The 22,018-nt window shown below is 34.9% G+C and overlaps 4 protein-coding genes across 5 annotated transcripts in view; 1 reads left to right on the forward strand and 3 right to left on the reverse strand.

The window, feature by feature from the left end:
- The window catches only part of slmb (beta-transducin repeat containing E3 ubiquitin protein ligase slmb), a 41,399-nt gene extending 27,384 nt beyond the window's left edge, over window positions 1-14,015 (reverse strand). The window contains exon 1 of the mRNA XM_014356742.2: window positions 12,534-14,015. Coding sequence (XP_014212228.1) covers window positions 12,534-12,602 — 69 coding nt within the window. The 5' untranslated portion in view covers window positions 12,603-14,015. The remainder of the gene's footprint in view (window positions 1-12,533) is intronic.
- A 1,256-nt stretch (window positions 14,016-15,271) lies between these two features.
- On the reverse strand, window positions 15,272-17,222 carry LOC106642081 (phospholipid phosphatase 5). Its single transcript, XM_014356717.3, has 6 exons — window positions 16,910-17,222; window positions 16,420-16,525; window positions 16,205-16,352; window positions 15,975-16,103; window positions 15,726-15,896; window positions 15,272-15,613 (listed from the first exon to the last, which is right to left on the reverse strand). The coding sequence occupies exons 1-6, from the start codon at window positions 17,095-17,097 to the stop codon at window positions 15,444-15,446; spliced, it is 912 nt and encodes a 303-aa protein (XP_014212203.2). The 5' UTR covers window positions 17,098-17,222; the 3' UTR covers window positions 15,272-15,443.
- Window positions 17,223-17,886: 664 nt separating this feature from the next.
- Window positions 17,887-18,966, reverse strand: LOC106642088 (uncharacterized). Of its 2 annotated transcripts, none has more exons than XM_089597414.1 (3): window positions 18,627-18,966; window positions 18,409-18,551; window positions 17,887-18,330 (listed from the first exon to the last, which is right to left on the reverse strand). In XM_089597414.1, the coding sequence occupies exons 1-3, from the start codon at window positions 18,843-18,845 to the stop codon at window positions 18,099-18,101; spliced, it is 594 nt and encodes a 197-aa protein (XP_089453540.1). In that variant the 5' UTR covers window positions 18,846-18,966; the 3' UTR covers window positions 17,887-18,098. The 2 variants fall into 2 exon arrangements, with proteins under 2 accessions (XP_089453540.1, XP_014212213.2); XM_014356727.2 differs by having other exon boundaries at window positions 18,409-18,545; window positions 18,609-18,966.
- Window positions 18,967-19,393: 427 nt separating this feature from the next.
- Window positions 19,394-20,102, forward strand: LOC149373372 (protein-lysine N-methyltransferase SMYD4-like; the record flags this gene model as incomplete). The annotated part of the gene is made up of 1 exon (XM_089597497.1): window positions 19,394-20,102. A coding segment is annotated over exon 1 (600 nt), but the record flags the coding sequence as incomplete, so codon positions are not given.
- Between the last annotated feature and the right edge of the window lie 1,916 nt (window positions 20,103-22,018).

Below are 22,018 nucleotides of genomic sequence, written 5' to 3' on the forward strand. Positions count from 1 at the left end.
TTATCTTTTCTCACGCGAACATCGAAGCGAGGACCTTGTTGTGATTTTTGATGAGCTAGTTTCCCGTTTTTATCTTTCAATTTATTCATTATTTTATGTTGTGGACGACTGCCAAGTATTCCAATGTCCAGTTTTCATATACATATTTTTACTCGCATCGAACGCTTCAGTTAAACTTTATATTTTAAAGTTAAAATTTTTTAATAAATACGTGGTGAAAGTTAAGAAGACGTACAACTACATATATATTTTCTACACATTTACTACAAGTAATTACATTAGACGCACTTCGCACGATATTACTATACTTGCTATTTTTATATTTACTTGTAAGTAACTGTATAAATTTGACACTACTCTTAAAGAGTTACGCGTACTCATGAAAACAAAACAAAAATTACTACGCAAAACAAATTATTGTTGAAATACGGAAACAAAATAAAAATGAAGTTAATCTGCTTTATCCCAATTACTATGGTTTGCTTTGTCCCAACTATTGGGCTCACCAAATTTTCAATTTAATAAGATTTACAAGAAACAAAGCATAAAGAGGTAGACGAAATCAGATTATAATTTTTAGGACTTGCTTTCATTCGACTTAAAAGTAATTAAGTACAATACACAACCTCATAAATATAGGTATATGGGATAGTTATTTTTTATATCAACCGGAGTAGTTACATTTGCAGTAAGTTTAAAATCTTATATTAATATATAATTTTTGCTTATTTTAGTACACCAAATGGCACAAACACATTACTAATTATAATTAGAAATTATTCAAGTTTGGTAGATACCTCGCGAAATAATGCACCATTTTTTTTTCAACTTTGTTCGAGTATAGGAAACATAAAATTCGCGAGAGTACATTTTACCTCCGAGGATCTAGAATCGTAGGGCCAAAGAACTCCTCGTTCGAGCACTTGCACCCATGTAGTTGTTACTTCGGTTCCACAGCAAATGTGCGTGTGGCGATACGGAGTTGCGCGTATTGTACTGGCCTCGAGTGAGAGCTGCTGCGCGTTGCGTGTCTCGAAAATATCTCAGAGTACGATATACGCAAGTGCGCACGCACGAGTGATCCTTTCTTTAAAATTTTTCGGAAATTCCCACGCACGATCGTCAATTCAAGAGTGCACTGGAGGGTTGTATAAGATACAGAGAAAGAATCCTTGGGAAGGGGTTTTATATATCTTTCAGATCGAGTACGGGCACGCGATTTCTTTCTCGAGATCCGAGGCTGTTGATTTGGAGGTGAAACGTTTCGCGTATACTTGCAGGAGCGGAACTCAACCTCAATGTATAGTGGCGCATAATTTAAATGTTATCGCGTTAAGAACAAACTCAAACAAATTATCATTTGTTGGAAAAATAAGAAAGTAATTTTATGGATTTGAAATTAAGATGAACACGAGAGCCTATACCATTTTTGTTTGCGTTATTAAAATGTACAATCCAACTTGTAAACGGTCGATTGTTTAATTTCGTGACTTGCTATTTATTTGTGTACTTTGAACAAAATGTTTGAGCAAACGTTACACTTATTTTGATTATTTATCTTTTCTGCGAACGAACAAATCAAATATCCACACGAATATCATTCGTAACTGTTTCAACTGTAATTGTTATTACTATAATTTGTTTATATATTTACCTATTGAATCATAAAATTTTTTAAATCGTTTGGCAAATATTTCATCCATGGATTTTTTTTACTCACTTTGCAGCAAATTATTTTTTTTTCAAATATGCGTATAACTCTAAATGTAATTAAAATGCAATAAAGTCATCACGTCAAAGCAAAGTTCTATGAGATTAACAAAATGGATAACTGTTATAGTTTATTTTACTATTTGATGATACGCGTTAATTTCAGATTGTACCACGTGCAGCAATGATTTTATCTCACGTTATTCTTATAACGTCCTGTCGATTGCATTCGAATTCAGCAAAGTCACCCTCGTACAACGATAAAGAGAAACATTGTGTTCTTTGGTACATAAGATTAATGAACGTATAATATATACACTTACGCTACAGAGGTGGTCGTAATCACACATGGATGAGTCACTCACCTGAAACAGAAAATGAATTATCATGTAAGTATATTGCGCAACACCATATCATACGTGCACGTGTGAAAGACGAGCACCAAATAAAAAAACCCATCCAGAGAAATATCTAGCACGTAGCATGTAGCTATAGTATTTAAATGGAAATATCGCGGACAAAAGTCAAATTTATAGCGGCGCTCTTTATCAAGTGGAAAATCTCCAGCCGGCACGGAAAGTAAACGCCCGCGTTATTTAGGTGCGGGATTACGTGTGTGAGTCATGCCTTTATTTTCTCACACGTGAATGATCTCCCGGTAACAAAGCAGTGAAATCTCTCAATAAACCAAAACCCATTGTTTCGTTTTTTTTTTTTTTTTTGTTGTTTTTTTTTATATGGACTCGCGTATACGATCATGATTTTCTTTCAAAAACATAAGCGAATCGAAAGATAATGTGAAAGTTTCGATCGTCTACGTCGATGAAATGACAATAATACAGTATACACTTGGATAAAAATTTGAATTTTTGTGAAAACTTACAATTGAAATCTACTGAAAATTATAGGCATTTCTTACAAAATGAATGTTACTCCACAATGGAAGAAGTTTTTTTACCGACAATTGCTGCAATACGATTTCGTACGGAAAGGAAGGTACAAAACAGTGTCTCTTTGCGACTTTGCATCAAAAAACTTGGCTCGAAAGTAGGGCAAACCTGCTTTGTTGTCCGACACAGGCGTCGAGCAAAGCTGACACAAATTGAGTCCATGCAGAATCACGAAAAAAAAAAAAAAAAGAAAAAAAAAAAATAGCCCCCCCCGTCAACTAAGACGCCCAATTGAATGACCTGCCAAAATCTTAAATGCAGGGGGACTCTTCCGAGCTAATAATCTTTTTTTTCTCGAAAGTGGGTCTCAATTAAGAGCGAGTGGAAAAATACGCGTACACAAGAAGTACAATTTACAGCAATGCCTGTTTGATGTTCCAACATAATATATTTACAGCCCAGGCATAAAGGCCCATGTTCGTGTATTCGTAGATGGGGTCGAGAGGAAAAAAAAAAAAAAAAAAAAAACGAACAAAAGAAGCAAGAGTGGATTTCAATATGATGACCTAGAAACTAAAAATAGCACGACACGCTGGAACGTGATTAAATTGGGCATTGTCCTAATCATACTCTTTTACAAAAGAAATTCTCATATTCCTACTTGTTGGCAGAATATAAAGGATTCATTGACGTTTGTGAATTAAAACGATATCTTTACAAGACTACGTTATAATTATATCTTTAAAGATTGTGTATTGTTTAATAATCAAACGATTTGTTCATTAATATTTATAAAGTAAAGGTGCAATTTTTTTAACCATATTTTTAAAAATAAATATTAAATAAAATAAACCAAATAACCCCCCTCCCCCCATCTATAATATTACATTTGTAGGTCCATTATGACGTTCTCAGTGGTTAGCATGCTAGCCACCGAAACAACACAGCTCAAGGGGTCGTGGGTTCGATTCCCGGTCGGGGTACTCAGATTTTTTCTGATGGTTCTTGCCGGGTATCGAATTCATGAAACCGACTTAGGATGAAGATTTAGTCTTTAAGATGAAAAGAAAAATAAAGAATTGTGACGAGCTCTCGATAACCGGTCCTGAGTGACCGAGGAGATAAAATAAAGATATGATATGCGAATAAATAAAAAACGAAAATGTAATGACAAGCGAAAATAAGAGAAATGTATAATGATACGATGAAAACGACATGTTAAAAAAAGACAATGTAAATGTTGAATGAACAAAGACAGTGTACATACCCATAGTGGGTCAGTACACTATAAAAAAAAAAAAACTCCTATACAGCTATTGACGTAAATAGAGTTTTCCCAATGAAAATTCTACTATTTAGGTATGAAATAAAAATAAAAATATGTAAGTTATACCTAAGTAAAAAAAAATAGTGAGCAAGAACACGTGATGGCTTAACGAGAGAAGTCGCGAGTGTCACGAGGGCACGCTCGGTAACAAAGCAGGCAAGTAAGAAGAAGAAATAAAAAGGTAAGTACAAGTACGTGTTGTGTTATACTATTTCATTGTATCTTCTATATGATGCGCTCTCTATGATGCTGACCTTTTTTTTCTCTCTCTCTTTTTTCGGTATCACAAAAATATGACCACGACAATGGGCGCACTTTGAAGACACCGCGGCGCACACGTGCAAATTTCTCACCCTCGTACATAGCACGTGCGAACGTCTGTATACCTATATTTCTGGTAAGGAAGACGACTTCCGCCTTTAGCTACTTAATTATTCATAGTAAACATTCGCCTCGTTTGGCGCAGTGGGTACAGTGCCCTTAGAAATATGTCTCTTATGTGTATAAGTATAATATGCACGTCTCTCACTGGCTGTCTCGGTTCAGCCCGTAGTCGTTAGTTGTTCTTTGAGCGTAAAAGCTTCTATATGTGTGTTGGATAAATCGAGTGATTCTCTCGCAGGGTGTTATAAAATCAACGTCTGCAGCCTGTAAGAGTAGTGCCGCGTTACGCAAGATCGAGGAAGTGCAAGTGCATGATAAAAAGCCCAAAGTTTGTGTGAGTTCGGTAGCATCGTTGAATATACTCTATGGGCGCCCTTTCACAAACATGATGTAGTGCACGAAATGATGTAAAAGGTGTATGAGGATACAAGTGAAAGTTTTTGGGGGAAACTCTCGCAATGGAAATAAATTTTTTTTTTAATCAGGGTGATTTTTGTTTGTTTGTGTACGTTTCTTTATTCTATATAGAGCCACGTAAACGACTAGTTCTTTCTCGAGTTCTTTGAAGCAGATAACGAAGGTGACCAACGTCAATGCCCAAATGGTTGACTTAAAAGCCAGTTCTCCGATTCAGCGTTGATACGTGCAGCGACTTACATTTTCGACAAGCCCCCAAAGAGCAACCCCCACAGCACCAGCAGAAACAACTCGACACAATAAAAAAAAAAAAGAGAAAAAAAAACAATACAATGCCAACGACTGACCAACATAGCGGCAAGTATCGACTTACAAAGTATTAAGCATAGGAGTGGATATCCATAAGATAATTAAAGTGCCACGGCTCGGAGAGGCGGTTTCCTACAGCCACGCTCGTCGCGTCGAGAAAATGGAAAAAAAAAAAAAAAGAAAAATTCAACGAGCGTGCCTACTTTCGAAAGACTGGCGCGACCTTTTGCTTCAAGGCTCCGATAATACGATACTACACACACACATATATATATATACTGTGTTGTACACATTCTCGTTGCAATATGCACACCCGGGCTCTCGCTCATCTGTCTCGTCTCTCTCTTGGTGTGTTTTCGTGTGAGCGATTTAATATATCTTTGTTTTTATTTGCGATGGGTCTTTTATTCTGTCGCAAGGGCGAGCGCCGATTTTTTCCTGTTGGTACTTTTTTTTTTTTTTTTTTCCTCAATTCTCTTTGCTTCAATGGTCCATTGTTGCGTTGCTTTTAATGATTTTGTTCACAACAACGTGTACGTATGAGTGTCTTTCAATGATACGTGGTCGCGAAAAATGCGAAAGCCGGTTCTGTCCTGCTATGTATATGATGTGTACGTAGCAGCGGCTGAGACAGATTTTTGTTCCCCACAAAAGGTTGTGGCTTTTTATATGCGCCTATACGACGTGAAATGAAACGTCATCTTGAGAAAAATCATTATATATTTTATGACGTTAAAACATCTATTCGATCATTAGAGGAAATTATATGGTTCGTTTGAAAAAAACATTTTTTTCTTAAAACCAGCAGTTTACCATTGATATTGAAATATTAAAAAGAGATAAATGTGATTTGTAAGTTGTCGAACTTCCGTACCTAATGACTCTTAAGAAGTTTACAACACACACGTACTTGGATTATTATTTCAGTGTGATGTTAATAAATCGATAAATGAGATATAATAATAATATATTTTTAACACATAACAATGAGCTGGTGATGATAATACTAATGACGATTAACAGGAATAACAATAACAACAATGTGACGGCAGTGTATAATGTGACGATAACAATTATCGATCTAAAAATGTAAAAATCCTCACAAATGCGTGCACCCACAATCAACTAATCAAAATTAGTTTACGGGTTTTAATTTCTACAGAAAGCGAGCACAATACACGTATGTACGATAAACTGACAATAACCGTTGAACATACAGTGTCTCTTGTGAATATATTATACCCGTATTTACCATACCCTCTCTTCAGTTTTGTCCTCGTTCTTTCTTTTTATCTCACACTAATCATACCTCCAAGTCATTGTTCGATTCTTTGCCCGCCAAAAGCGTTCCTGGTTCACTTAGTCACTGGTGTGTAAGTGAAACTATGACTATATTTGATTTTTTTCTCTTCGATTTTCGAAAAACTAATTTCTTCTTTTTTTTTTTTTTTTTTTTCATGATGAAGTGTACAGTGATGATCAGTAAGTACTTCAACAGAAGATATTTCTGTAGATATACTTATACTGATCCACATGATTAAATTTCACACTTATTTTCATACACCTCTGCAAAAAAAGGAGACACAGAGGAACATTTGGGGTGGATATAAAAGTTATGCTAGAACGACGAGTTAATGAGTTCATTTTCCAATACTAAAAAGGTGTACGGAAATGTTTGATAATTATTTCATGGATGAAAAAACTCGAAAAAACTTGTAGGAATATTGAATACGAGTCATGTAATATTCCGTTGATTTAATGTATTTATTTGAACCGATTTTGTTAATATCAAAGAGGCTTTAGGTACACTGGAGTTATTAGTCCAACTTGTCACTATACAATGCCGAATAACCCAATGAAAAATTGTTGGACCATCCGTTGTCAAGCCCTTGATTGTTCTGTGACAATAAAATTTCAAATAAAGAGGCCTTATCACGTGACTTACCCGAGACTTACCGATCCTCAAACTGCAGGCCGGGGTAGGATCACAAATAGAACACATTATAACACCTACAAATATTTATATGAAATTTAAAACTAAAATTGTACTCTGATGAAACACGCGTCAATCAAAACGGACAAGGGCATGCTGAAATAATAGTTTCATTATCTACGCTGATTGATGAATGAAAAAAAATTGAGATCTATCTAAATACACGCACGTTCACGTATAAATCGGACAATAGACGACGGAATTTCGATTGTCCTCCCGTAAAAAAAAGACTACACCGCATTTTTTTCTTTTGTATTTTTTCGTGAATTCATTGACCCAAATATAGAATGTCGTATGTGTGTGGTACAAGCTATATACTGTTCTATATTCGTCTGAAGTCGACGAACTACCTTCGGAAAAAAACGTAAGGCTACGCAGTTAGTAGGTAGAGTGCATGTGGGTTCAAAGTCGTCGTGCAACTTGGCTCTTAGTCTCTCAACTTTTGCCTGCTCAATTCACTGTATTTACACTGTACAATACATACTTACTCAACTCATGTGTATGCGTGAGAGAATTCAATGATTGAATTGTGTGTGTGTGAGAGAGGGGTCTGAAAAGTCACGATATCACACTGACGCGTTTGGTGCCGTCAGAATTTGCATACTGTATAATTTACTTCATATGATGTGTAGTTACTTTGATGCAAACGCCATGTTAAATGGGAAATATTTTTATAAAATTTTATTTTTTTTACAAAGAGTTTTAGATAAGTAAATTGATATTTTTCAGAATCATATGGCGCTGCTACTAGTTGTTGCAGCATGTAAAAGAACATTATAATCATACAAACTATGCATACAAACTATAAACGAAAGGAAAATCACCAAGTGTAGGGATATTTTTTTTTCTTAGGCTATTGACTTTTCCATTGTTGCTGACGCACATGTTCAGTTCACAATTTTTCCTGTGTGCAGGTATATCACATAATGGCTGTGAAATCTGTGGACGCGTCGTTCTTAGTTGCGGTTTTGGTACACCAATGATACTGCTTGATAATTTTCAAAATATTGTATGAAAAGACATACGCGACCGATATTTGATTGGCACATGGCTTGTAACCGGTGCCCCGTGTTGCTTATTGAAATTCAGCAGATGCAAGCTGCTTATAACCGGTTGTGGTGCATATACGATCTGGTCCCTCAATTCTCTCTCTTCGCAACAAAGGGGAAATAACAAACTCGCAAATACTTTTCCAAGCAATGTTTTACTGCAAATTTAGGCTTTTTTTTTTGGCAAATAGTACTTACCAAAAGAGAACAACAGATTCGCTGTAAATTAATTTCATGCGATGTTAGTTTGCAGTATTGGATGACTTTTTGATAAAATTAAGAAGCATAACTGATTATTAAAGAAAAGCCAATGAGGAGTGTTACCACTTATAAAATTCACTCATTTACAGCGTATACTTACTTCCTACGCCAGTAAATAAAAAGTATTCATCAATGTTTCACGAATGAAGCACTAATGTTATTTTGTTTATTCTAAATTTTTTAAATTTTTAAATATTTTTAGGATACCGTTATTTTTGTAGTTAATAAATTGTGTGCGAAAAGTAGGGACGGGAAAAATCATCCATGTTGCATGATAAATTTTTTAGAAAATTCGAGCTTAGTTTTTAAGAATAGTTTTTCTTCTTCTTTGGTCTCAGCAATGTATTTTCCTTTACGAATATTAAAAAACATCAGAAAAAAATGGAAACTAGGCAACCGTCGCGAAACTAGGTGAAATTAATAAAAAAGACGACTATGGAAGAGTCGAAGACGATAATATACTCGTCGTAGTTGGGACAGGCTTGCGTAAAGGGGTTGATGATAATACGACACACATGCGTCGGTAATGCCTTACATCTTTTTTGACGCCACCGTTGGATTATTTCTCATTTTTTCTCTCTTGCTTTTTTTGTACAGTCAAAAAAAAATATTGCAGACAAATCGAACGACATTAAAATCATCCGAGAATGCTGCAAAAAAAAATTATATGACAAACCGAGCATCAAAAGATAAAATAGCCAATGAGAATTATTACGATGTTTGTAAATATTACAAATACTCCTCGAAATACTCCTTCCAAACTCGAAAGAGACGGAGTATGAAATACATAAATAAATAAAATGTTACAAAATAAAAAAAAACTTAAGTATAGACTTCAACTGGCTAGATTTTTTGCTTCTCTTGGCCAGGAAGCCTGCAAGAGGCCCCTAACACGGGGACTACATTTATCAATACTAAATTTTTCAAAGTAGATAATAATTATTTGACAATTAAAATGTTAACAGAAAAAAAAAAAAAAAAAAAATTACAAAAAGAATTTCATTAGTATTAAATCACTTCAATTTTGTAACAGTATAAATGAAATATTTATCAAATATTAGTTAGTTAATGTTCTTCCATAGAACAATGTTCAAGGTGACTAACTCGGTAAACAAAGTAGTTATCTAGAACATTTGATAAACTCTGAAACTTCACATTTTCTATACTTGAGAGATACAGTCAGATACAATTTTCAAAGGTATTAAAATTTAACAACAAGCTGTAATTTATTAATTAATTTTACTCTATTTTTTTCATTAAAAAAAAAAAAAAAAAAAATTTTAATTAGTTACATATACGTACTTCAATTAATGAATATTGTTACTTAGAAATTAATCCAAACAATTAAACGACTCAAAGTAATGTCAAGAATGTCAGACAATAAGCAGTTATTGTATAATTAAAATAGGAAAACAGCTTTTGGAATAAGACATAATATACTCGAGTTCGAAACTTTCGAAACGCAGCAAAGCATAAAAAAAAAAAAAAAAAAAAAAAAAAGGAGAAGCCTGAAACGCGTAAATGTAGAAAGAGATAAGAGACAGAACGGACAGACGGAGAAAGAACTCTAGAGGAGGCACCTCGGCTTTCCTGCCGCCCAAGATGGCGGTAAGGATATATTTTATACTTGCTAAATGCTATATAGATATATAAAATAGGATATAGACAAAAGTAATAATGTATGCGTGCTCGAAAAACACGTCAGTTTTGTTACTGATATCGAGAAAATTAAGGGTTATTCTACATTGTCACAAGACTTTTATTTATAATATTTGAATGGCATAAAATTGTATCCATGATATTTATTATGTATATTTGTGAAAAAAGTTTTCGTAGCACTTGACAAAATTGTAAGTGAATATAACATGGCACGCGATACAACTTTACATTTTGATAAAAACAAATCTTTTCATGTTGTGAAATTTTAACTTTTGGTAAATAAACTGTGTGAAAAAGATTACACGCGGTAAAGAGTATATGATAAACGGTATATTCTTCCAAGATGTAAAAATTAAAAAACAAATTTTTTTTTATTGACCACAATTACTATAAATTGTTTGAAAATAAAAGGAATGATAATATGAATCCTTGAGTAGAAAAAATCAAACATTGCATGTACAAAAACTAAACACATCTCGTGGACTTATTGAAGATCCAATTTAATTTAATTTTAAAAATCGTTCAAATACATAGCATAAGTTAAAAAGACCGACAACCTGTTGATTCCGTGTACACATCGGGAACATCTGCCTATATTAACAAGCAACTGATAGAGCGTAAACAGTAACTGTTTTCGTTCGGCACGTAAGTTTCGCACACAAATACGTACACCTTGTGACTTTGAATTAAAGATAGTAGACGAACAACTGCCAAACAGAGAGTGACATTTTGTAAGCCAGCACACGTAAATATATATACCCATTTATTTGTGCGAATTTATATACGCTAAGTATAGTTAACAGACTTGAGGTGGAAAAAAGTCGCTCCAAAAAATGGGAACGAGGAATTAATAAGAATCAAGTGGCTTCATTGCTGTTATAAAAAACTTACTCTTTGTCAACTCGAGAGATTATAATTATTATCATTTTTTTCAATTGGACACCTTTAAATGTAAGATTTCATGTTTTTTATTTCGTGTACAATGCTTTATTATATTAATGATATAGTATATTTTTTACAAGTTTTATTGACTTTTATTTTTTATGCTTAGTAAATTTTTTAAGGAAAAATTAAAGCCATCTTGTAAGTAGCTTGAATTGTAACTTAATTTAGGGCGTTTGGTGCCGTACCAAGTGAGGGGGGCACTTTAAAATTTTATGAACTATGAAAAAAATTCTTTGTTGATGACTATAATGATTTCATGATAAAAGCATACATAAATAATAAAATATACCGACTTGACATTTTTTTTAGAAACTTAATAATCAAAAATATATCACTGCTGCTGTTTTTAGTAGATGAGGTAAAATTAAAGTAAAGCAATTCTTAAAGGCAAATAAAAAAGTTTTCAACACATATTACTGAAAAGGAAAGTAGAGCACAATGGGAATAGAAAACTTATTTTTAAAATAAGTTATTAGTTTAATTAAAAATAATATTATTGTTAAACATGCATATCACCGCACTCGTCACTGTTATTAGTAGAACAAATTTGTGAATATAAAACTTTTTTTTAGGGTCGTGAGCATTATTTTTAAAGTGATCAATACTTTTTCTTTAATATATGGTAGAAATATTGCCGGAAGTAATATGTACTCTATTTATTGTCTGATGTAATATCTAGGTTAATTACTGTGTAGAAAATGTATTTATATGAATAAATTTCATTTTGTAGCGTATATAAGATAATTCTAGATAGCATATTAAAATAATGAAAAACATTTCATTAAAAATTTGATGGAATTAATAAGCAGGGCCTCTGTAAGATATGTTCATTAAAACAACACATACAAACATCAAAACTTTGGTACACTTGTAACACATTTAAAATTCTATTTTGCAGTGTTTATTTTTACTTTGTAAGTAACACACTTCTCACACAGCCTTGCACAAATGAAAACAAATATTTGTCTTCAAAAACACTTTCTATTACTTTCCCCCAAATATGGACCATGTTTACATACCCACCACTTGCACTATTTAGCTCTAACTCACATGTGTGCTTTTGCACGTCTTTTCCACCCCCTCGTTCCATCAACTGCCAAGAAAAAAAGTACTTTTTAGCGCACTAGCTCTTAATCTAGGCCATACACACAACACTCACATCAGCAGTAGCAGCAAGTTTGTGAAAAAATGGGATATCCTAGTTTGCGTTTATCTATATGCTAGAGGCTACATAGGCTAACGAATAGAATCAGCAACTAGTTCTGGAAAAATATATTCTTGCTTATGTGCCATATGATTCAACATTCAACATACACATATACATACTATCAAAATACCAAAGTATTCCTAATATCTCATTACGCGATCCTTCCAAAATCTTGAGACTCCGGGTGTCAAGTCAATGTAAACAAAAAAAGAAAAAAATCCACTTGCTTCATCTTTTAAAAGATGGGTTCCATATATAAACTGGAGGTCATAAACGATAATGATAACATGGACAAGATGACGAAGCTATAATAATAAACGGAGGAGGAGGAAGGGTAATGATAATGATAATTAAGTTGTGCAGGTGACTTTTACCGCCTTACCTGTACGATCTGCACACTGGACGGCCTGTTTTCGTCCTCGATCATCTTGTCCGTCTCCATGTTGATCATAGCGCCGTCCAGCTCTGCTTCCGCTCGCAGGGCGCTGCTCACAGTGCTCGTCGACGTCGTCGTCGACTTGCGATCCTGCGTGCCGTTGTTGCTGTCTCGGCTTCGGCGGCAGCAGCTCAGGCCGACGACGGAGGAGCAGCCACAGGAACAGCCACACGCCGAGCTGCTGCTCCTTTCTCTCTTGCGCTTCCTTATCCTCCTATTCTCTACACTTCGTGGTGAATTTAATATCCCTTATGCTGTCGCAGCTGATGGTTCTTTCTTTCACACACTCGTTGTCGATGATGTATTGGTAAAGGAAGATGTATCGGCACACAGCACCCCGACACCGCCACAATAGTCACACCTTTTCTTCAAACCGAACACACATATACACGCACTAGATACTTCGATGGATGTGCTCCGATTTACTGCTACTGGCTAATGATTGAAACTTGTATGATTTTAATAGTGTATTAAATAGCCCGATTTTGTGTATACGTATGTACGTTCCACGTTGGTGTAGAGACGGACATATCACCTGGGTACTTGTATTACGTATGCACCTATTTTCACTGATAAATCATAATTTAGGTAGAGTACGGGATATGTAAGCCGAGAGAGGCGGAACAGAACACACTTGGGAGCTCGAGGGCTGATGATGGGAGAAGGTAAACTGGAGTTACATACTTTACTAGATTGAGCGAGAGTATATAAGTATACACAGTTACGTGTGTCTGTGTGTGCGATATCGAGGTTATAAGCTCACGACGAAGACGACGGACGAAGGAAAGGCCATTGTAATGCGCTCGCTTGCTTACTCGGCGTTTTTTCTCATATCAACACTGAACAACACACGCTGAGTTTGAAATATATATTTAAATGCCACTTTTACTACGCGTATCATGTACACAGGTAAGTACTTGAGACTGGCTATTGTACGTGAAAGAGGAAGACTAGGCGATAAGTAATGTGCAACAAAAAAACACGCCACTCGGTACACCTATTGTACCTATATGACGAGAGACTTGCACTGTTGCTTTTACTAACAATCACTCGTTTAATCGTGTGAGTGTTATATGCACGTTTTATCACCAATTTTTAGTGCACACTAGGTTCACGCACTTCGGCACTTTGGTTGATTGTTACACTATACATGGACAACTGACGCAGTTTATTTTGGCAGATGTGTGGGTCGTTCGATCTCTTGATTCGGTGCTTTCTCGTTGACCGGGTACAGTTTGGTTTAATTGTGCTTCCTCACTTACGTATCGAAGAAAACTTGCAATAACATTGTTAATTTAACGTACCATACCTACAAGAAGCTGAACGAGGAAGAGTCAAGCAAACGAATGCGCAACATGAAAAAGAGTTGCACATACGCAATGACCCCGCTATATGCTTCGTCTCTCGATCAACGCCCGATACGTTGGATTGACGAAAGTCAAATGGGGAACGGTAAGTTGAGCAACTGCAGAGTCAGAGAGTGTGTGGTTCCTGGTCCTGGCGCCTCCATCGCAATCGCGGCGGTCGCTTAAAGCTTGTGTGCGCGCGCGCGATATCCTCTTTCTCTTTCTTTCGCGAACGTTTAATAATTTAAACCTTTCTCATTAAATTTTAATGGTTTGAGAGAGAAAAAAGGAAAAATTATGTACATACGTGTGGAAGCAATAATTTTCAGATATGTACTTAAACTTAACGCTTCATTTACTTAAAATCTCTCGTTTCTTTTTTTAATCAGAAGTATCCGAAGCTCTCTCTGCCCCCCCCCTCCTATTCTTTGATTGGCCAACCGATTAACCGAAAAACCGAAATTCTATGCGCATGCGGCCTTCTAATTTTTGTTTCAGCGCGAATTTTTGAAATTTCTGGTTTGGCAGAACGAAAAATATTTCGCAACCTAAATCGAAAAGGCTTTTTACAAATCTGTCTGGTAACAAGATCACCTGATGTATTTCTTTAGTTTCAGATGAATCCAGAAAGCCCTCTACATTTGAATGCAAAAATTGTGTACCAAAGCAATCGTTTGTACCGTACGAGGTATATATAAATTAATAGACTCTCGTATAGTCGTTTTTTTTTTTCCAACTTTAAAAATAGTTCCACAAAATTATATTACTTATTTTAATTAGCGAAAAAAAATTTCTAGGCCAACCATTTGTCATAGCAGGATTATCTTCTTCAAAATTCAAGCAATACCGGGTAAAATATTTACACCTCTGACTCATCTCTATGTAGATATTTGTTATATACTCTATAATAATATGATATTATACACTTACGTGTAAAATTGTATCATTTGTATGTCGTGTATACATATATTTTTCGGCTGACGTCAGTCACCTTGAAATTTTCAGAGACGATTCACACACAAATATATACTGCTTATACAGTTGCATATACAGCGATTATCTGAATAATTTTGATACTTACCCAATATAAATCTTCGATGTACTTTCAAGCACGGGCACAGGGTCCGTACCATATAACTATTTTTCTGTACATCGGCCTATGTTACAACATAGGCCTGTGAAGCAAAAAAAAGTTATATGGTACGGCCCCAGATATTACACATGTCTACTTACGATAAATTTTCAACAACCTTTAGACTCGTGAAAAAAGAGAATCTAAAAATATTTGCATTATTTCTACTTGTTTCGTAAGAGCATTATTTAAGAAACAAATTATTTACAATTGCGATATATTTTTTATGAGGCATTAGTCTTCATTTATGATTTACATTATTTTTTGTACAAAATATATGTGTCGTAAATAATAAAATACTTTATAAATAATAATCACATGTATTTACAAGATAGAAATGACACCGATTCAAGTGGTGCGGAAATAAAATAAGAGCCTTCACGTCCATTTGCTTAGCTCTATCCTTGTGGTTTTTAGTTCTTTAGGTTCCACGTGATTTATAAGTGAGGCATAAGGTTTATGACAGACTAAAGAATCCAAAGGTGGATAATAGTGTCGGTAACATAAAAAGGTGAGAAAAAATCCCATTGCAGAGCCAATCATTACATCTGTAAAAATCAAATTGAATTATAAAACTGTCACTTGTTAATCACGTATATAATCTTCGAGCTTTGTTATTGTAAAACTAAAATTTTATAAGCAAAAATACATAATACATACCTTGCCAGTGATGGTGATAATCACATGTCCGACTCACTGCTATAGCTAATGCCATAACCAGAGGAAACACAAAAAGGAACAATTTCCACGACTGGCCCTTGCCATTCCAGCTAAAAGTATGAAGTTTGCCAGCTAAGTACAATGCCACAAAACCAAAGCTTGAAAATGCCACTGTAATGATTAAAAAAACAGTTTGCAATCACAATAAAACTATTGTATTTAAAAAATTAAAGCATAACTATTTCTCACAAGAGGAATGTCCACTAGGGAATGACTTTCTTCCATCTCTTATCACTATCGGATCACCTGTACACTCAAATTCAAAATTGACTTGTCCATCCGGAAAACACCTATAAAAAAAGTCTGGCCTTGGCCTTCCTGGAATGGTAAAACATATCGATATTGATGGTCTCGTTAGCATTGTTTAGTGACTATTGCATGCAACAAAAGAGTCCAATTGCACTTTAAATGACACTAACCCACAATTATTTTAAGTATGTTAGTTAATACACTAGTAAAGCCGAGCGACAGCGTAAACGATAATACAGCCTGAGTGAAGTCACCTCTTTCGTTTTGAAACAATAATATCAGTGTGATGACCACTAGTGGAACAATGACTATTACTGCCTGCAAACAATTGAATTATATTTTACAAAAGGTGAATGATATAAAAAAATTTTAAAAATAAACTTACCCATAATACTGTTGCAGAAACATAAGAGTCGACCCGTGGATTTTTGTACAACCATAATTCATTCTCGTGGATTTTTCTGGTGAAAGGTTCAACGTATTCCAGCTCTCTGAGAAAGTAAAATCCAATTATTGCACAACCCTTGTTAACAACTTACTCTAGCCCCTAATCGTTTTCAAAATTATCAATTAAATTGCGACATTCATTATACACATATTTATAAAGTCGTGTCAAAGATTACAGTACATGGAGAAAAGCAGACGTCAAAATCGACACGTATATAGACGAACAGCAGACAGCTCTTGGAGAGAGATTTATATCACAAAATATTATATACTAAATTTTTATATATATACACACTGATTGGCAGCTCCGAGAGGAAAAAAATTAAGAACAATTGCAAGTACAAGCAATGGCAATAACGTTGTGCCACATAAACTGTCAAGATGACGATAAATCGTATATTTGGGCACAAAGTTGTTTGCACACTCACATAGTGACGAACGCCAGGAAGACTCGAAACAGAACCTCCATCAGCATGTTGGTTTTCCCTCCGAGCAATGCGCTGTGGTCATATCGTGATCCGCACGGCGAACATATTACAACTAAACTAAAACTTATTTCGATCCGCTCGCTCGCTCGGTCTCTCTCTGCCTCTGCGGACAAATGGTACCTATACATGGATTATAAAATGTGTGTACATTGTAAGGGCCTGACCTTAGCCTGACTCTTTCGGGAGTTTGGGGAGAGAAATTAAGTACTAGCGCGCAAGCTCTCTCTCCTTTGCTTCCGTCATCGGTGCCCTTAAGTATACTTACCTATGAAAGATTCTACAAAAAAACTCCACAGATGTTTTACGTGATTGGAAGAAATATTTTTATAAGGCCAAAAGATTATTAACATTTGTGTGTTGGTGCTTCCAGGAAACATGGAAAAATTGAGATTGCGTATTTTACCTGATTACGAGCCAATGTGGATAAAATTAAGTTTCTTTCTCATTGAAAAAAAAAATTTTGTGGTTACTCTTTTTATAATAGGTATATCCATGATGTCTCTACCTAATTAGAAATTCGCAAAGTTAAAAAAAAAAAAATGTGTAATGGTCCTTTTACTAATTTTAGGGAATTATTCTGTGTTTAAGTGCGCATTTTTGGGGAATTTGCGACTGTGAGGGAGGATTCCCAAAATCAAGCTATCATGATACATGCATGTACAACTTCCAGTGACTTAATTCTGTAATCAATAAGCAATAAACTAACGTTAAAAACTGAGCCACCAAATTTTTTTTCGGGTCAGCGTTAATTTGCATAAAATTTGATAAATTTTTGATGGAAGGTTGCTACCAAGCCTAAAAAACCAGCCTAAAAGGTGTAAGTATACGCTAGAGGCGGCTTCTGGTGATAGTTTTGACTACAGTTTTGCGATTTACCTATGCATTCCACAATTCAAGTCATAATATAAATTCAGGTTTTTAAGAAGTAAGTTTTTTTAATGTAGTTAATCACTTTTATGAAATACAACTTACACATGCTTTTTCAACCGAAAATCAATTGACAATTCGGCTTTCAAAAATAAATGGCATAAATATATAACCCCATTCGAATTCCTGCAACATCCCTCCACAGTCCACTATCAAACAAACACATGTGTACGCAGTAATTGTCCATAAAATCAGCGTGGACTCAATATGTCAATATTTCGTTGAAATTCTTTGGATCTCCAGTTTGGCAAATGCGATACCAATCCGGATCTCGTTGCAAACTGGACGCACTTTTTCGATAAAATGACGACTGTATGATCGACCGAACGCCGTACTCGGATATCTTGGCCTCCGGGTAATCCTTCAAGCGCCAGCCGAAAATCCAACTCGAACAGTACGGATAGTAGAACCTATCCTCCGGCTTCGACTTGTACCTTTATCAGTATTGTTATCAAATTTGAACCAACTTCAACGTAACGATTAAGCATTGATACTCTGTGTAAGCGTAATACCTTTCACGCAGATACTTCAACTTGGACGTGAAACTCGCGTCTTGTGCCGCGTAGATGATACCCTCGATGTCCGGTTTAATCGGCCTCATTAGACCCGTATCTTGCTCGGTTGGCCTCCATGGCGGCAATGCGGGCTTCTTAACCTTAAGCGTAGATCGCATTTTTTTTTTAATCCACATGAATTTATATTAACCTTTCACCGTTTTCGATCCTCTCACTTGTTGACTTCGTGGCGCGGCCACTGTCGCGACTTCTTTTTTCCTTTTCTGTTCGAGGCTCTTGAGTTTTTCCGCAAAACGCGGCTCTCCCAAATTCTCGTAGAGGCGTTTTCGGTTCTTGATGAACCATTGGTTTCTCAGCTGTTCCTCTTTTTTCGCCATTTCTCGGTGAAACTGTTGGCAACGGGCATCGCAAACAATGTTACGGGATTTTGACATTTTTTAAACGGGATCAGCACTTTGATACTTATCCCTTTTCACTTTAAATTTGCATCAGAGAGAGACACTTTTTAATTTTTTATGAGGCCCGCCTCGCCAGAGCGGATCACAAACATCGACACTAGCGCCACCGACTGGCCCAACATGGTCTGGGGTCTGGGGTCTGGGGGAGGGGGGGGGATCATCCATCAGATGGCTCTATCACGACTTTCGATATCTCGAATTCTTATACTGCGCATGCGCCGAACCATAATTTTGTGTAAACTATCGAAAAAAATATTGACTTTTGCGAGATATCGATATATCGGCTTTCGATATCTCGCAAAAGTCTGTATTTTTTCGATAATCCCTATAAAATAACCAAAAATAACGGTAAATGCGCATGCGTAGTTTAGGAATTATCGAAAAAACTGCTTACTTATTGAGCGAGATATCGAATGCCCCGGGTCAGACCCCCAGATGATTCGGAATTCAGAATTGAGATTCCAGCAGTAATTCTAGTCCAGCGTAATTAGCCACGGTCCAATGCTACCGTAACAATTACCTACTCCTACTGTATTTGCGGAAATCACGTTGGTAAAAAAAATATCTTTTGTAAATCAGATATATCAGCGATCAACAGTCAATTACTGGCTGCAGTCTAAAGCAAAGCAAGCAATGGCCGATTTAATGAATCATTTTCTGTATCATTCATCGAATTCAATACCTAATAAATTATTAGTAGCTAATGCCACCAGTAAGAACACAGCGAAATCTGTCGAAGCTCGTTTGAAGGGTAACAAGCTCTATGCCCAAAAATTTCACGACATAGAAACGCACTCGGAGATACTGTCCTATTACACGCAAAGTGTGGCCTGGGCAAAAAATGGCTCCGAAGAATTGGCCATGGCATATGGCAACAGGTCTGCCCTGCTTAAACACCTATGCAAGTACGAGGAATGTCTTGTTGACATAGAAAAGGCCTGTCAGATCACAAAGTCTGGAAGTCTGAAGGTCAAACTTGCAGCTCGTAAAACTGAGTGCTTGATGGCCTTGGAAAAGAAGTCTCGTTCTTTTCAGGATGAAGCTCGAGCTACTGTGACAATAAACTTCAAAGCTTCCAAAAAAATTCCATGCGCATCTGAATCAATCGCTATCAAATTTGACGATAAGTATGGAAGGCATATTGTTGCGACTCAAGACATTGAGCCTGGTACGATTATTGCAGTAGAAAAAGCTTTTGCCTCAGTTCCAGTGGAATTCTGCATGTACCTAAATTGTACCCATTGCATGAGTATCGCTTGGAATACAATTCCATGCGATTCATGTGCATATGTGGTTTTTTGTTCAGAAAAGTGCAAAGAGGAAGCTTTGATGCATTATCACAATGTTGAGTGCCTAGTACTTTGTTTTATTAATAATTTAATAAGTTTTTCTCATGCCGGTATTTCCCACGTTTTACTATCCATTAGAGTATTCATTGTATCTATTAGAAAAAATGGCTTGAGCAGAATGATCAAAGACGTTGCAGATCTTGAGAGTAATAAGGGTAATGAGTGATACGGATTTATATGTCTTATACTTGTTTTTTATTCTCTATGCCCACGTTGTGCAGAGTACTCTATCAATTAAATTATTCAAATTTTTTGTCTAGGTTCAAATGTGGATGGATTTTTTGATGATAACAAGGTTTTTCAGAGTGACAAATTCAAATCTATATGTAACTTATGTGGCAACACCAATCATTCTGAATTTATAAAAACTTTGTTGAATGGTGTTGTAGACTTTTTACATGCAAACACAAATATTTTCATAGAAAATTCTTGTGATAATTCAACAATCAATGAAAACATTTCATTGGCCAAAGAGATACTCATAAGATTATACTTTATTATGAGAAAAAATTCTTACTCAGTTAAGTATTTTAATTTTTTTTCAATACGTTGTTTTTAAAATCTCAAATTTAATCATATTGATATTTTTAAGTTAATAAATTATAATAAAGTCACAATTATGGTAAAATTTCAAAATGAACAATAAGTAATAAAAATTATATTAAATGAAAGCAGTTGTCAACTTTTATACTTTATAGTTCGATTATTCATGGTGCGACTATTCCTCATCATGGCAAACAGAAAAAATCGACAAAATGTCTAGTATAGGAGTTATGATCGCTCCATTTTGTTGCTTATTCAATCACAGCTGCTGTAACAATGTCGGAAGAGTTTTTACTCGTAATCAAGAAATTATACTGTTTACTACATTAATGATTAAAAATAAACAACAGGTAACCCGTGACATTGATTTTATGAATCGAAAAGAAATTTGGAAGCATTTATTTAACAAATCAAAATTCTCCTTAAAAACTTAATAATAAATATTTAAAATTTTTCAAATTCTGAACCACCATAAACAAGTTGTGCAATTAATTTCATTAATTAAGCTTTTTTTGCAGTTATATGTAAATTATGGTCCTGATATCTTCACAGAAAAATCAAACAGAATAAACATGTTGAAAAAGTTTTATGATTTTAATTGTGAATGTCAAGTTTGTGAAGAAAACTGGCAGATGAACTCAAGTCTAAATGAAGTGAATTTTTATTTTAATGAGCATTATATCGATATTATAGTTCACAAGTTATATGATTTTCGAAAAATACTCAAATCAATTGTTTTGTTTTAGAGTCCTGATGATAAATTAACAAAAACCTTATCAAATAAATTTCGGGAAGCAGGTATACCAATATCAATAATAAACTATTTGTCCGGACATGAAGAAAAAATAGATTTTTCAGAAAAAACAGCAAAAGATTTTATAAAAATTCTTATGATACTTGATAAGCATTGTACTGGTTTTGAAGGTTTTTTGCATTCCATGATGCTCCAAGATTATTTAGATTTTTATTTTGGAAACTTGTATGGAATTAAGAATAATGTACCTGATGCTTGTTAAACTCACTTTTCGTGGTTTTTAATTGTTTGACGATTTCTGATATAACGTAACAAGCTATTATTGTTGTTTAAATGTATTAAAAAAAAAATATTGAATTTGAGCTTAGTCTTAGTATCAGATATATTATACATTTTTATACGTTTTTTTCTAGTGATTAATAAGTTTTTAGAATTGAATAAAAATCGGCTGCAAAAAATATTTCAATATTTTAAAAGCTCCAGCCTACAATAACACAAGTTAA

The sequence above is a fragment of the Copidosoma floridanum genome, unplaced genomic scaffold (genome assembly GCF_036245765.1).
Source record: "Copidosoma floridanum isolate Cflo_tuat_1 unplaced genomic scaffold, Cflo_Japanese_pri ptg000032l, whole genome shotgun sequence".
In the NCBI taxonomy this organism is placed as follows: Eukaryota; Metazoa; Arthropoda; class Insecta; order Hymenoptera; family Encyrtidae; genus Copidosoma; species Copidosoma floridanum.

Excerpts from the sequence above, each read along its gene's own strand:
- LOC106642088 (XM_014356727.2), bottom strand. The coding sequence starts at position 18,845 with ATGTCAAAATCCCGTAACATTGTTTGCGATGCCCGTTGCCAACAGTTT. Across the intron at positions 18,546-18,608 it reads AAGTGAGAGGATCGAAAACG|AAGCCCGCATTGCCGCCATG; the intron begins GTGAAAGGTTAA and ends CTTAAGGTTAAG. Across the intron at positions 18,331-18,408 it reads TTGAAGTATCTGCGTGAAAG|GTACAAGTCGAAGCCGGAGG; the intron begins GTATTACGCTTA and ends ATACTGATAAAG.
- LOC106642081 (XM_014356717.3), bottom strand. The coding sequence starts at position 17,097 with ATGTATAGGTACCATTTGTCCGCAGAGGCAGAGAGAGACCGAGCGAGC. Across the intron at positions 16,526-16,909 it reads TTCCTGGCGTTCGTCACTAT|AGAGCTGGAATACGTTGAAC; the intron begins GTGAGTGTGCAA and ends TTACTTTCTCAG. Across the intron at positions 16,353-16,419 it reads TTTCTGCAACAGTATTATGG|GCAGTAATAGTCATTGTTCC; the intron begins GTAAGTTTATTT and ends AATTGTTTGCAG.